Here is a 16196-nt window from a genome sequence, read left to right as displayed (position 1 = left end):
TACCCTCACTCTCTCCCTCCTCCACCCACACCACACCTCCACCCTCACACCACCACTACTCTCAGGCTACTCCACACTTCCACTCCAATCCAATCCACTAAACTCCACTCACCAGTTTGTACAGTACTAAAAGGGTAGGAAGAAGTATTTTACATCTTCCTCCTCCTCCTCCTCCTCCTCCTTCTCCTCCTCCTCCTCCTCCTCCTCTTCCTCCTCCCATACACTCAGTTATGCAATATACACCCTTACATCCCTTCCACCTCACATCCCCCATACATTCAAGGCTACATCTCTCTCTCCCCCCCCCCCTCTCCAACATATACACCCCATCCTTCTCAACCTCCCCCCCTCCCCCCCCACACACACAGTCACATCATCTACCCTCAACAGACCTTACCCCCCCCCCTTCTACACAGCCCCAACTACATCCCTTGCCCATCTACAGTACACAGACTCTACACAGACACGCAAGACTGGATACACACACACACACGGCCACACCCAACACATACGTACACAGCCACGCACACAACATAGCCACACTAAACAAATAGGTACAGAGCCACATCACAATCCTATATACACACGCACACACACAGACATATCCACACACACACACACACACACACACACACACACACACACACACACACACACACACACTTTTACAACCCCAAAAAACACATACCACACAAACACAGCCCCACAGGCCCTCACAAAGCCACACCCACACCACACCCACCCCACACACCAACAGGGCTCCCCCCCCCCACACACACCCCACCCTTACACCCCACCACCACAAAGGCCCGGGAAAGGGTACATACACAAGCCACTTAGTCAGGAGAAGCCGCGAGGCCGAGCAAAGGGCGCAGTCAATCTAAGACTCTCTTTCTCTCCCTCTCCCTGCTAGTCCGCCCAGGCTACTCCACTCGCGAGGTCCAAAGAAAACGTTGTCGTAAGTCACCTCTTGGCTGTCTGTCTGTGTCTGTCTGTGTCTGTCTGTCTGTACCTGTCTGTCTGTCCAAACCCCGTCCCACCACCACCACCACCACCACCACCACGTCCAATCCACAAGTCTACCACTCCACCGCATGACCTCCATTGACCTACTTATCCAGTTTTCCTTCTCCACCCCCTTCCTTTTCCCTCCCTCCCCTCCCCCCTCGCAGGTCAGCTAAAGAGGGCAAGGTCACCAGGACTTTTAAGGTCATCTGGAGGTCATGAGTGTGTGATCTTGACTCTTGTGGGACTCTTCCAGCAGCTGATCTTGTGAAGGGGGCGCCGATCCCTCTCACTGACCCCCGCCCCCTCTCACCCTGCCTCCTCCTCCTCCTCCTCCTGCTCATCCTTTGCCCTCTTCATCACCTCTTCTTCCTCTTCCTCCTCCTCCTCCTCCTCCTCCTCTGCTCATCATTTTCCCTCTAACATATCTTCCTCCTCTTCCTCCTTCTGCTCTTTCTTTCCCCTCTTGATCACGACATCTTCCTCCTCCTCCTCCTCCTCCTCCTCCTCCTCCTCCTCCTCCTCCTCCTCCTCCTCCTCCTCTTCCTCCTTCTCCTTTCAATCCTCTTTTCCTTTCTATTTCTTTCTTTTCGTCTCTCATCCTTCTCCCCCTCATACTTTTCCTCGCTCATTTCGATTTTCTTTCTTTTTATCTTCTCTCCCTCCTCTCTCCCTCCCTTCCTTCCCTTCTTCTCTTCTTCTCTCCCTCTCTCTCCCTTCCTCCCTCAGCCACTGCCTCGATGCCGCCCTTACTACAAGCCACAAACTGCACCTGTGTGTGTGAGTGTGTGAGTGTGAGTGTGAGTGAGAGTGATAGAGTGTAAGAGAGAGAGAGTGAGTGAGTGAGTGAGTGAGTGAGTGAGTGAGAGAGAATATCCAATACATTCACATCCGCTCTACGCACTTACCCCATCACGCATCTATCCTCCTCCTCCTCCTCCTCCTCCTCCTCCTCCTCCTCCTCGTCACCCCTCTCACCACCACAGTATATTCACCCTCGTAAAATACCGAGCTTGTCACCACCACCACCACCACTACCACCACTACCACTACCATCACTATCCCCGCCGCCACCGCCACCACCACCACCACCATGAGACTTGTGAGTGATTTGTGGATGAATCTTCAAAATTCCGGTCGAGGTGTTTGCTTATTTTTTGCGCCTTTCCTCCTTTTCTTTCTCTGCTTTCCTCTTTCTCCCTTTTCTTCCCTCTTTCCTACTCCTTTCTCTCTCTCTCTCTCTCTCTCTCTCTCTCTCTCTCTCTCTCTCTCTCTCTCTCTCTCTCTCTCTCTCTCTCTCTCTCTCTCTCTCTCTCTCTCTCTCTCTCTCTCTCTCTCTCTCTCTCTCTCTCTCTCTCTCTCTCTCTCTCTCTCTCTCTCTCTCCTCTTCCGCTTTTTTTCTTCTTGTGTGACTTTTTTCGTGTTCCTCCCTCCTCCTCCTCCTCCTCCTCCTCCTCCTCCTTGTGTGATGCGCTGGAATGAAATTTGTCTGAGTTTAAAAGTTCATCTCATCTTCCTCTTCCTCTTTCCCTCCCTCCCCTTCCCTCCCTTTTTTCCTCCCCTCCCCTCCCTTTCCCCTCCCCTCCCCTCCCCTCCCCTTCCCCTCCACATCTGTCCCCTTCCCTCCCTTTCCCCCCCTTTCCCTCACACCCTTTCCCCTCCCTATCATATCACCTCCCATCCCCTCCCATTCACCTTCCCTCCCCTTTCCTCCCCTCCCCTCCCCTCCCCATAAGTTCCCCTTCCCCAAATAGTAAACTTTGTGTCATTTCATTTTTAACATTGCATCATTTTCAACCCTTTTTTTTAGCATTTTTTATATTTTCGTGAAAGAAGGAAAATATTACTGAATTTCTCGTAAAAAAATAATCAATGAAATAAAGATAAAGCAAAGATAATGGAAAGGAAAGTCACCGTTTGCCTTTTTATCTTAGCTCAGAAATACCAATCTTTTTTTTTAGTATGCTTCCCCTCCCCCTCTCCCCCCTCCTCCCTCCCCCCTCTGTCTCTCTCTCTCCCTCTCTCTCTCTCTCCATCTCCTCCATTATAAATTTTTCCTCCCCATATATAAAAACCGGAAATAAGAAAAAAAGTACGCCTCCTCCATCTCCTTGTCCTCCTCCTCCTCCTCCTACTTCTCCCCATCCTCCTCCTCCTCCTCCTCCTCCCCATCCTCCTCCACCTCCCCATATCCTTCCTCACCCAGTTACTCACACCACTCTTACCACCCCATTCACCCCACCCTCCTCCCGCTCCTCCTCCTCCTCCTCCTCCTCCTCCTCCTTCTGCTCCCGTTGCTCCTCCTCGCCTCTCGCCACGTTGGGAGAGCTGAGGAAGGGGTGACGGGCCGCTGACGGAGGGGGCGACGAAGGCAGCGGCGGCGGGTAACTGAACGTGTCTTGCAGGAGGACTCCGATGACATGCTGGCGATGAAGCTGAAGAACCCGGACGCCAACCCCTTCATCGACCCGTTCCAGAAGAAGACCACCGTGGACATGCGAGGTGAGAAGGGGGAAGGGAAGAAGGGAGAGAAGGGGAGGAGTCAGGAGTGGAGGCTTGTGGGTTGTAGTGACGTTGAGGAGAAGGGAAAAAGAGGAAGAAGCAGGAGAGAGAAGGAGGGTAGAAGAGGGTGGGAGGGAAGAAGAGAGAACGGTGAGGTGTTTGTTAGTAAGAAGAGTCAGGAGTGGAGGCTTGTGGGTTGAAGTGACGTTGAGGAGAAGGTGAAAGAAGAGCAGGGAAAAAGAGGAAGAAGCAGGAGAGAAGAGGAGGAGGATTGAAGAGGGTGGGAGGGAAGAAGAGAGATGGGTAGTTGAAAAGAATGAACGATGAGGTGTGTGACAGTAATAGCAATAATGAGAATAGTTAAGCATTACATGAGTCTTCCCTTTGTCTATATATGTTGATAAGTGTGTACTATATAATTTAAGACAGAAAACGAGGACCTAACTAGTAATGACAACACTACAGAAGCATTAAATAAGTCCCCCCTTCTGTATGTACGTTAATAAGTGTGTACGATATCATTTAGGACAGAAAACGAGGATCTAACTAGTAATAAAAGCACTAGGAAAGCATTACACAAGTCACCCCTTTAAGTACGTACGTTAACTTATGTATGATTGACCTTGTGAAACATTCCATGACTCCCCCATTTGTATATGTGCTTTATCTTGTGTATACGTGACCTCTGACCCTTTCTTGACCTCCCCAGACGTGCGGGTGCTGCAGGACATCATTGAACAGGCAGCGGCGAACGCGGGGCGGATGAGCAGAGGCAGCGATCACGGGGGTAAGTGTCGGGAGGAGCGAGGGAACGAGGAGACGGTGGCGGCGGCGGAGGGGGCCGGTGTGTGTGTGTGCTTCCCTGCGCCGCTCCGCCCGTCCGCCCGCCCGCTCACCTCTCCCGCCCCTCACCCGCCTCTCGCCTGCCCTAAGCCTTGTTCTGGGGCCCTTATTCACTGTCTGTAGCCTGTTTTGGGGGCTTGAGAGTGTGTGTAGCCTGTGTCTTGAGGTCTGTGCGTGTGTTGTGTTGTGTTTAAAGTCTGTAAGCTTCTTTTTTTGGGGGGTTTGTCGTGTTTTTTTGTAGTTTGTGTTGGTGGGTGGGTCTGTGATGTTCCTAGCTTGTGTTTTTTGTGTGTTTTGTTTTTTGTGTGTGTTTGTGTGGCTTGGTTTGATGATGGGGCTTGCTGTGTGTGTGTAAGTGTGTGTGTGTGTGTGGAGGAGGGGAGGGGGTTAAGTGTGTGTGTGTGTGTGTGTGTGTGTGTGTGTGTGTTTGGAATAGTTAAGTTGTCCCTACCGTGTTTGTTTAGGCTTTATTTAGAGGTGTAGTTTGTGTCTGTAGCCTCCCTCATAGTTACTTTCTTTGTGTGTGTGTGAGTGTGTGTGTGTGTGTGTGTGTGTGTGTGTATAGCCTTTGAGTTAATTCCCTCAGTTCATACATGCCCTTAATCAGTCTGTCTGTACCCTTTGTTCAGCCCTTTGATTTCCGTGGCAGTCTGTGTGTCTGTGTGTTGGTGTCTGTGTATAGCTTACGTTCAGGCCCTTCCCATAATCCCTCTCAGCCCCGTTAGCCTAGTCCTGGTATGTTCGTGTTCGGTAATAGTCCTCAATCGTTCTCAGTCTGTACATAGGGCTAGCTAAGAGTATTGGATCCTATATTTGTCACTGTTGATCCTCTTTCCCATACGTCACTGTTGAGTAGAGAAGTCATCGAGTTTATGATGTTATAGTGACACCAGATTGGATCGTTTTTGGGTTGGCTTCCGCGGCTTCTTTCCTCCCCTCCGCTCAACCACACGGTCCCAACACCTATCTCTTTTCCTCTCATATGTTACCTATAGCTTAACATATGAGAGGGAGGAAGAGACACGTGTTAGGACAGTGGTCGGTGTTGTCAATCGGGTTCTCATGCGTGTTCCCAAAGGTTCACGGTACAGAAGAAGGGTCCAACTACCAGAATGGTCATAAGTCTACCCCTGGAAATCCCCAAAACTCCTACGAAAGCCTTGTCAAATATGTGAACTTGGGTGACGAAATGTTTCCACCCCACACATCAACTATTTTCAAAGGTCAAAAACTATATTATTCGGGTTCTCATTTGAGTTTCCGAAGGGTTACGGTACAGAAGGAGGGTCAGACTACCAGAAGGACCATAAACCTGCCCCTGGAAACGCCCAAAACTCCTATGAAAGCCTTGTCAAATATGTGAACTTGGGTGACGAAATATTTCCACCCCACACATCAACTATTTTCAAAGGTCAAAAACTATATTACTCGGGTTCTCATGCGTGTTTCCAAAGGTTCACGGTACAGAAGGAGGGTCAAACTACCAGAAGGGTCATAAGTCTACCCCTGGAAATGCCCAAAACTCCTACGAAAGCCTTGTCAAATATGTGAACTTGGGCGACGAAATATTTCCACCCCGCACATCAACTATTTTCAAAGGTCAAAAACTATATTACTCGGGTTCTCATGCGTGTTTCCAAAGGTTCACGGTACAGAAGGAAGGTCAGACTACCAGAAGGGCCATAAACCTACCCCTGGAAACGCCCAAAACTCCTACGAAAGCCTTGTCGAATATGTGAACTTGGGTGACGAAATGTTTCCACCCCACACATCAACTATTTTCAAAGGTCAAAAACTATATTATTCGGGTTCTCATGCGTGTTTCCAAAGGTTCACGGTACAGAAGAAGGGTCAAACTACCAGAAGGGTCATAAGTCTACCCCTGGAAATGCCCAAAACCCCTACGAAAGCCTTGTCGAATATGTGAACTTGGGCGACGAAATGTTTCAAAATATGTCTCTGTGTGGCGGAGCGGCGGGGAGGAAGGGAGCCGCGGAGCCATCCCCAAAGCGGTCTCGCCAGTCTGGTTTCGCTATAGGTTCGATTTCTCTGTGCTACTCCTCAACCCGCTCCTCCTCCCTGCTCCTGCTCCTGCTGATGTTAGTGATGATGATGATGATGATGATGATGATGATGAGCAGGGTTGAGGTAGTGGTGTTTTGTAGTGTTTGTAAGGTAAGCCTGTCGCTGGCATTTTTCTGGTGTTACTACTATATACTACTACTACTACTACTACTACTACTACCACTACTACTACTACTACTACTACTACTACTACTACTACTACTACTACTACTACTACTACTACTACTACTTTTGCTACTACTACTACTACTACTACTTTTACTACTAATAATACTTTTACTACTACTACTACAACTACTACTACTACTACTACTACTACTACTAACTGCCAGCATTAGTTAGTTTTCTAGTTTAAAGTATTTCCAGTTTGTCTTCTCGTCTAATTCTTGTTTTCCTCCTCCTCCTCCTCCTCCTCCTCTTCCTCTTCCCCCTCCTCCTCCCCTCCCCCTCCTCTTCCTCTTCCCCCTCCTCCTCCTCCGCTCCTCCTCCACCTCCACATCAACATACTTAGATGAAGAGGGTGCGTAAGATGTTAATTTTTACTATGCTAGTTCTACCACACTTATTATTCACCTCCACCACCACCACCGCCGCCGCCGCCACCACCGCCACACATACACGCACACACACGTATTTCTTTTCTTCACGTACATGCGGCTCGTGTGTACGTGAAGAAAGGGGATAGTGTGTGCGTGTGTGGGTGTGTGGGTGGGTGTGTGCGTGTGTGCGTGTGTGTGTGTGCGTGTGTTGTCATTCCCACGCCGTGCACGCAACTCACTTGCTGCCTAACACTACTACTATTTCTACTACTACTACTACTACTACTACTACTACTACTACTTCCTCTTTTTCTTCTACTACTGCTACTACTGCTGCTACTACTACTGCTACTGCTACTGCTATTAATAACATTACTACTAGTACTACTACTATTAATATCTATCTTACTATCTATATACGAATAAGATCAAGATATGCACGCAAGCAAAAAATTAAGATATATGGAAGGGCTACACATTCACGACTAATATTATTTTTCTAAGCCTTATATTTGGTTGTAGTATTTTTGTCAGTTTTTTATTATCTTGTCCTCTGTTTAGTTTGACCTCCCCTCCCATCCTTCCCTTTACCTCCTGTCCCCTCACCTACAACATACTTACACACCCAAATACACATACAGTACACTAGACCATCACTACCACCACCACTACTACTACTACTACTACCAACACCACCACTACCAGACTCCTCCCACCACCAGTCTCTCCTCACCTTCTCCTTTCCCTTCCTCCACCACGTCTGTCCTTCGTCTTGGCATAACGGTAGAACACGCATGTGGAATGACCTGTATGTGGCATGTGTGGGCAGCATGTTGGATTGCGGTGGCATGTTGGGTTTGGCATGCCGTTTTAACCCACCCGTGTGCCTGCCTGTAGCTTGTCAAGGGTGCCAAGCCTGTGCCAACCTATAAACTCAGGTGTGGTCAGCGGCTCTCACCTGGCGATCCACCTCTCCTCCCCAACCAGTGCCTCGTATAACCAAGCCTCATAAGTGACTCTGAAGGCGTTCGTTAAAGCACTCTGAAGGCGCTGAAGGGGAGGAGAGGAGGTGCTTCAGGTGGGGGGCGCTTCATCACCCCTTCAGGTACCTATTGCTCCCCCCGCCCCACTCCCCGTACTCCCCCGCCACAGTTTTTTCAATGTCATTCAGTCTGGCGTTGGCGGGGGTGTCGGGGCGCGGGGCGGGGCGGGGCGCAGAGGGGGATCTCAAACAGGCAGACGAGACGCCCTGCCAGCGGCCTGCATCACCTCTCCGGCAGCAGCAGCAGCAGCAGAATGCCTCACCACCACCACCTCCACCACTATCACCACCACCACCACTGTCACCACCACCTCCATCACCACCACCAGGCCCCACATCACTACCACTATATATGGATGCCACAACACACTACTAACTAACTAACACATACTACTAACACCACCGCTACCACTACTACTACTACTACTACTACCACCACCACTACCACACACACACATACACGGGGCCTGAGGTGTGTGATACAGTGGTGTGTGTTCGTGTGCGTGCGTGTGTGTGCGTGTGTGTGTTTTCCTTGCTCTGGTCACCCGTTCGCACCCCGTCGCTGGTCAGAGTAAGCCGGCCAGCCAAGCACCACCTCACTCTTGCCTTGTCTCACCGTCGCCTGGTTAATCTCGGCGGCGCTGCAGAACACACACACTCACACACACGTTCTCTTCTGCTCCTCCTCACGAGTGCTTCACGACTCCTAAAGCTGATAACATGCATACCAAAGCCAGTGATGAGCTCATGGATTTAAAAGTTTTCATTATTGATATTTCTAAACTTCTGATCCATAGGAATTTTTTTTTTTTATTGTTCTTATGAATTCAAAACTTTTCATTGATTCTTGCTAATTCAATACTTGTGATACTTGTCTTACTCAGTGATTTAAAAGTTCTCATTCTTGATCATTTTAAATTGGTCATGCACAGTAATTTAAATATTTTCATTCTTGCTAATTCGAAACCTGTGATACTTGTCTTACTCAATGATTTAAAAGTTCTCATTCTTGATCATTTTAAATTGTCCATGCATAGTAATTTAAACCTTTTCATTCTTAATAATTCGAAACTTTTTATCCTAAGAAATTTAAAGCTTCTCATCCATAAAAATTCAAAACTTTTCATCCTTATTAAAGCCTTTTTATTCTTGATTCAAAACTTTTCATACTCAATTATTCAAACCTTTTCATTCTCAATTGTTCAAACCTTTTCATTCTTAATTATACAGTAACTCTTCTTGCCATGGCACCTGGGCGTTAAGGTTCAGCCCACAGTAGGTATGTATTTTTAGACTGTGGTTTAGCCAAGGAGTTCAGCGTAGGGAGTGTAGCGAGGTTGAGGTCACCCAGTAGCCTGAGGTCACCCACTAACCCGGCGTTCTTCCCCCCCGCAGCCCGACCAGAGGATGGAGGCACAGTCACTCTCTCTGATGTCTGACATTTGACTAACTCCTCGTTTTTTCCTCTCTGTTACTCTTGGGTCCCCCTCTCGAAGCCTGTCTGTGTCTGTGTAGGTCGGGGCCCGTCACCTGCGTCCGTCAGTCTATGTGCCGCCTCCTGAAGGAAGGGGAGGCGTAAGTAAAGTCTCTGTGTGTGTCTTTGAGGGCTGCGTGTTGAGCGCCCTCTGGTGACGCGCCCCGACCGCCCCTCGTAGACACTAGTTGCTGTGCCGTCCTCCTCCAGGGTCCAGAGATCCCATACTAACACATTTTTACAGTCTCTATCTTTGTGTTCTCTGCAGAAGAGGAGGAAGAGTCCTTTAAGGAAAAGATCAAGAAAAAGCTATTAGAGTATTTGCTGAAATGCATTGACTTGTTCTGTGTGTGGGACTGTTGCTGGGCTTGGAAAAAGTTTGCGGAGTTGGTTGAGTTGCTGGTGTTCGACCCCTTCGTGGAGCTGTTCATCACGCTCTGCATCGTCGTCAACACGCTCTTCATGGCCATGGACCACTACGGCATGAACTGCAGCTTCGAGTACTTCCTCAGGATGGGAAACTATGTGAGTAGGATGGGTGTGTGTGTGCTGTCCCTCTCCATCTATCCTGTTCCTCCTTCCCTTTCCTCTCCACTCCTCTCCTATCATCAAACTATGTGGGTAGGATGGGTGTGTGCCGTCCCTCCCTCTCCTTCTGTCCTGTTCCCTCCTTCCCTTTCCTCTCCACTCCTCTCCTATCATCAAACTATGTGGGTAGGATGGGTGTCTGCCGCCCCTCCCTCTCCTTTTCCTCCCATCCCTCCCTCTCCCTCTCCTATATTCTCCTTCCTTCCCTCTCCTCTATCCTTCCCTCTCCTTTCCTCAAACTATATGTGAGTATAATGTATGAATGCCTTCCCTCATTTCCTTCTCCTATTCTCCTCTCTATCTCTCTCCTCTTCTCTCTTCTCAGTCTCCAGTGTAAATAAAATGCATGCCTTCTTTTCCTCTCTTTTGCCTTCTATCTCTCCCTGTCTCTCTTCTATCCTCTCCACTTTCTCTCTCTTCTACTTCTCTTATCCCTCTTTTTTTCCTTTTTCTATTCTCTCCTCTCTTCCCGGTCTCCAGTGTTCCTTTTGTGCGAAACTATGTGAATATGATGTATGCCTCCCCTCTCCCTCTCCTCTCCTCCTCCTCTGCCTCTCCTTCCCTCTCCCCTCGAAGCTGTTTTTCTCCCCTCATCGTTTCGCTGCGTGTTAACGGATTCTGACTGTGAGTATCTGTCTGTTCTCTCACTTTGTTATATACTTCTCTTTTACTTCTCTAATTTATCCTCGGCTCACCTCCATGCTCTTTTCCTCGTCCCTGCTTTTCCTTTTTTCCTGTTTGTCTTTGCAGCCATTCTTTTTCTTTTTCTTCTTCTTCTCTGCCCTCATGTGTTTTTCTCTTCTTCTGCTTATCTTCTGTTAGTCTTCTTTAACCATTCTTTCTTTGTTCTTTTTTCTGTTTCTTCCCTACTTTGCTGCTCTCTCTCTTTTCCTTGTCCTTTTTTATTATACTTTCTCTCTATATTCTCTTAGCTTGTGATCTCTCTTCGTTTTCCCTCTCTTCCCTACTCTCCTTCACCCCCTCATCTCCGCTCTCTCCCCGGTCCGCCACTCAGTCTTCAACCCTTTCAATGACTCTAATTCCTCGTCCCATTTCCGCAGTTCTTCACGGCGACGTTCAGCATCGAGTGTTTCCTCAAGATCATCGCCATGAGCCCCAAGTACTACCTGCAGGAGGGCTGGAACATCTTCGACTTCATCATCGTGTTTCTCTCCCTCCTTGAACTGGGTCTTGCTAACGTCTCCGGTCTCTCCGTCCTCCGATCTTTCAGGCTGGTGAGTTATCTTCGTTCCTGTTTTCACCCAAATACACATACAGTACACTAGACCATCACTACCACTAATACCACCACCACCAGTACTACCAACACCAGACTCCCACCACCATCCCTTCCAGTTGCCAGTCTCTTCTCTCCTTCTTTCCCTTCCTCCACCACGTCTTGAGTTCGGTTTTTATACCCAGATTTCCTTCCTTCCTTCCTTCCCTTCTTTCTTCGTTCTTTCGTTCGTTTCTTCTTTTTCTTTCTTCAGCTCCAGTTGTTGTTTTTTTCAGACCTCCTTCCGTCCCTTGTTCTTCAGTTAAATGTTGTTGTTGTTTTTTTCCCAGTCTTCCTTCCTTCCTTCATTCCTTCCTTCCCTTCTTTCTCTGTTCTTTCGTTCGTTCCTTCCTTCTTTCTTTCTTCAGCTCCAGTTTGTTTTTCCTTTTTCCTTTTTGGCCTTGTTCTTTCCCAGTCTTCCTTCCTTCCTCCCTTTTATTTTCCTTCTTTCATTATTCCATTTTCTCTATCAATCCGTTTCTTCTTCCTATTTCCAGCAGTACTAACTCCCTACTCACGCTACTCACCTACTCACTAACATACTTTTTTGTGTACCTACCTACCTACCTGTGCTCACCTGCTCACTTACCTCCCTCAGCTCCGAGTGTTCAAGCTGGCGAAGTCTTGGCCAACCCTCAACCTGCTCATATCTATCATGGGCAAAACGGTGGGCGCCCTGGGTAACCTGACCTTCGTGTTGTGCATCATTATCTTCATCTTCGCCGTCATGGGCATGCAACTCTTCGGGAAAAACTATACAGGTGGGTGTTTGAGGGGAGGCTGGGGGAGAGGGGCGTAAGTGTAGGTGTGTGGGTGTGGGAGGGTGCGTGTGTGTGTGTGTGTGTGTGGAGGTGGGGGGTACGTGTGTGTGTGTGTGTGTGTGTGTGTGTGTGTGTGTGTGTGTGTGTGTGTGTGTGTTTACGAAGTTGTGGGAGATATGATTAGAGTTAGTCTGGTATTAACCTGTCTCCAGATTTACTTTTATTTAGCGTATATGTGTATGTGTGTGAGGTTATTTTTGTCATTGTTATTTCCTATTCAGTCCCTTTAAGTAACATTGTACTCCAACGACAAGGAAAACGCTCCCCGCTGCACCTCCATCTCCTCCCCTCTCTCACCTTTTCCTTTCCTCTCCTCCCTTTCCTCACCATTCTCTCTCCCCTTTCTCCCCTTTCTTCCCATTCTCTCTCCCCTTTCTCCCCTTTCTTCCCATTCTCTCTCCCCCTTCTCCCCTTTCTTCCCATTCTCTCTCCCCTTTCTCCCCTTTCTTCCCATTCTCTCTCCCCTTTCTCCCCTTTCTTCCCATTCTCTCTCCCCCTTCTCCCCTTTCTTACCATTCCCTCTCCACTTCCACTACCTCCTCCCCTTCCCTACCCTCCCTTCTCCACCTCCTTTCTTTCCTTACCTTCCCTGCTGTACCTCCTCCCTTTCCTTACCCTTCTCTCTCCCCTCCTCCCTTTCCTCACCCTTTCCTCTCCCCTCCTCCCTTCCCTCTTCCCTCCTCCCTCCTCACCCTTCCCTCTCCCCTCCTGCCTTCCTTACCCTTCCCTCTCCCTTCCCTCTCCCCTCCTCCCTCACCCTTCCCTCTCCCCTCCTCACCCTTCCCTCTCCCCTTCCTCCCTCCCTCACCGTCCACCTCCATCTCCTCCAGAAAACGTCTCGAAGTTCCCGATGAATCCCGACGGCCAGTTACCTCGCTGGAACTTCACCGACTTCATGCACTCGTTCATGATCGTGTTCCGCGTGCTGTGCGGCGAGTGGATCGAGAGTATGTGGGACTGCATGCTGGTGTGCGGCTACTCCTGCATCCCCTTCTTCATGGCCACCGTCATCATCGGGAACTTGGTGGTGAGTAGAGGGAGTCGAGGAGGAGGAGAAGGAGGGTTGGAGCTTAATGAGGCCTGATCGCGTGCTGGACTCGTCATCGCCAGCAAGTACGTTACCCTTCCGCTGAGAGCATTCGGATGTAACTTGGTGGTGAGTAGAGAGAGTGGAATAGAAGGAGGAGAAGGAGGGTTGGAGTTCACTAAGGCCTGATCGCGTGCTGGACTCGTCATCGCCAGCAAGTACGTTACCCTTCCGCTGAGAGCATTCGGATGTAACTTGGTGGTGAGTAGAGAGAGTCGCGGATGAGTAGGAGGAGAAGGAGGGTTGGAGTTCACTAAGGCCTGATCGCGTACTGGACTCGTCATCGCCAGCAAGTACGTTCTGTTACCCTTCCGCTGAGAGCATTCGGATATAACTTGGTGGTGAGTAGAGAGAGTCGCGGATGAGTAGGAGGAGAAGGAGGGTTGGAGTTCACTAAGGCCTGATCGCGTACTGGACTCGTCATCGCCAGCAAGGACGATCTACTACCCCTCCGCTGAGAGCATTCGGATGTACGTAGTTGATCTCGAGGTTGTAATTCACTAGGGTCTGGTTACGTGATGGACTCGTGAATGCCAGTAAGTACATTCGGAGACATGTATAGTTATAGCCTACCTAAGCTTCATATATAATTCTCATGCTTACCTATCCTTCATATGCTATTCCTATGCTATTCTGCCTATCTATCCTTCCTATGCCATTTCGATGTTTAGCTATCCTTCCAATGCTATTCCTATGCTATTCTGCCTACCTATCCTTCCTATGCCATTTCGATGTTTAGCTATCCTTCCAATGCTATTCCTATGCTATTCTGCCTATCTATCCTTCCTATGCCATTTCGATGTTTAGCTATCCTTCCAATGCTATTCCTATGCTATTCTGCCTACCTATCCTTCCTATGCCGTTTCGATGTCTAGCTATCCTTCCAATGCTGTTCCTATGCTGCCTATCCTTTCAGTGTTATTCCTATGCCTTCATTCATCTGCTATCCTATCTTATGCTATCATTATGTCTGCCTATCCTTCCTATGCCATCTCGATGTCTAGCTATCCTTCCAGTGCTATTCCTATGCCTGCCTATCCTTTCAGTGCTATTCCTATGCCTTCCTTCATCTCCTATCCTATCTTATGCTAATTTTATGCCTGCCTATCCTTCCTATACTATCCTATCATATGCTATTCGTGTGACTATCTTTCCTTTCTATGCTAGTCCTATGTCATCCTTCGCCCCCTCACCCCCCCGCCGGCGCCTCATCCCTTCCCCTCCGGCAGGTCCTGAATCTGTTCCTCGCTCTCCTACTGAGCAGCTTCGGCGCGTCCAACCTCTCGGCGCCGCCCTCAGATGGCGACACCAACAAGCTGGCGGAGGCGTTTGACCGCATCGCCCGCTTCAAGGCGTGGGTGAAGCGCTCGGTGCTCAACGGCCTCAAGAACCTGCGCGCGAAGCTGACCAACCAAATTAGCGACCAGACACCAGGTGGGCCCCCCCCCTATCCCCCGCCACCGCCGCCCCCACCGCCGCCGCCACCGCCACCACCACCACCGCTCAGGCCGCTCGCTCTTGCTACAGTCACTGCCCTCTGCCACTTACTTACCTACTTACTTACTTACTCACTTGTTCACTTGATATCTTACCAGTTTACATTCGTGCATCTTTTTGATATATACTTTTTTTTCTTATTAATATCGGCTCTTACCACTACTGCCTCTATTTCTACCTCTTCTTCTCTTTTTCCTCCTCCTCCTCCTCCTCCTCCTCCTCCTCCTCCTTCTCCTGTTTATTCCTTCTTCTGCAGACTATTATATGCACGCTTTTTTTTATTATTCCTATTTTTACTCTTTCACGTATGGCTTGACACACACACACACACACACACACACACACACACACGCACACTTCACACACACCCCCCTTCCACACACACACTAACCCCCCCCCACACACACACCCTACCCCATACCCCACACACACACACACCCTACCCCATACCCCCACACACACACACCCTACCCCATACCCCACCCACACACACGCCCTACCCCCTACCCCTCCACACTCACACACACGCACACACACACTCACAAATCGCTTCTCTATCATAACTTATTTTTCTCCTCACCTTTTGTCTTCTTGTGGTTTTATGAGACACCTATTCTACTATTACTACTACTACTACTATTACTATTACGGTCACTACCCTCACCTGAGAAAGAGGAAATGATAGCATAGACGTAAAGAAAGAGCAGAGATACGAGAGAACTAGAGCGAACGATAGATAGATAGATAGATAGCACAGTAGCATCAGAATAGACTTGATATCCATAGAGCTCGCTATAGACGCACACACTTGTAGTTTTAGAACCTATAGATGTAGATTCACCACAGCACCGCACTGCATTTTGCCTTACATATTTTTTTTATTAGTAGAATTAAGTGATTTTTTTATAATGATATTTTTAACGCATAGATGAAAGCGGAGAAGGTTCTAGGCTTAAAGAGTAGTGCTGTTAAAGTAGAGGAGGAGATAGCACTGATTTTAGAGGCAAAAATAGAGTAAAGGAGTAGAGAATAATGGAGGAGAGAGAGAGAGAGAGAGCAGAGAGCAGAGCAGAGGCAGAGTAGAGACCAGAGAAATCGGACCCTAAGAGCAGTGTTCGATAATTAGTGACACTACAACACTAACCAAGAGAAGGGAGAGCATAGAGAAGTTAGAGTAGTGAGGCAGAGTTAACGTGTTAGAGGCAGAGGTAAGTAGGGAGTTAGAGGCAGAGCAGAGAAAGAATGGTGAGACAGAACTAGTTAAGAGGTAGTGCATATAGAGTCAGAACATTGGAGCAGAGTTAGTGTTTTAAAAGTTGGGTAGTAGAGAGCAGTGAAGTAGAGTTTGTGTTTTTAAGGTAGGGTAGTAGAGAGCAGTGAAGTAGAGTTTGTGTTTTTAAGGTAGGGTAGTAGAGAGCAGTGAAGCAGAGTTAGTGT

The 16196-nt window shown here is 48.6% G+C and overlaps 1 protein-coding gene across 16 annotated transcripts in view; it reads left to right on the top strand.

Annotated features, from left to right (window-relative positions):
• Nucleotides 1–16196, top strand: part of LOC127007901 (sodium channel protein para-like) — a 160198-nt gene that overhangs the window by 136766 nt on the left and 7236 nt on the right. For 11 of the 16 annotated variants that reach the window (XM_050879355.1, XM_050879361.1, XM_050879368.1 and 8 more), the window contains 8 exons: nucleotides 914–958; nucleotides 3411–3507; nucleotides 4217–4294; nucleotides 9735–10015; nucleotides 11140–11313; nucleotides 11953–12115; nucleotides 13006–13202; nucleotides 14492–14696. In XM_050879355.1, the coding sequence (XP_050735312.1) occupies nucleotides 914–958; nucleotides 3411–3507; nucleotides 4217–4294; nucleotides 9735–10015; nucleotides 11140–11313; nucleotides 11953–12115; nucleotides 13006–13202; nucleotides 14492–14696 (1240 nt within the window). The remainder of the gene's footprint in view (nucleotides 1–913; nucleotides 959–3410; nucleotides 3508–4216; nucleotides 4295–9734; nucleotides 10016–11139; nucleotides 11314–11952; nucleotides 12116–13005; nucleotides 13203–14491; nucleotides 14697–16196) is intronic. The other 5 variants (XM_050879358.1, XM_050879362.1, XM_050879364.1 and 2 more) reach the window with 2 other exon arrangements.

The sequence above is a fragment of the Eriocheir sinensis genome, chromosome 36 (genome assembly GCF_024679095.1).
Source record: "Eriocheir sinensis breed Jianghai 21 chromosome 36, ASM2467909v1, whole genome shotgun sequence".
NCBI classification, from domain to species: domain Eukaryota; kingdom Metazoa; phylum Arthropoda; class Malacostraca; order Decapoda; family Varunidae; genus Eriocheir; species Eriocheir sinensis.
The sequence above is the reverse complement of the archived record's forward strand: the minus strand, read 5'-3'. Positions and strand labels throughout refer to the sequence as shown.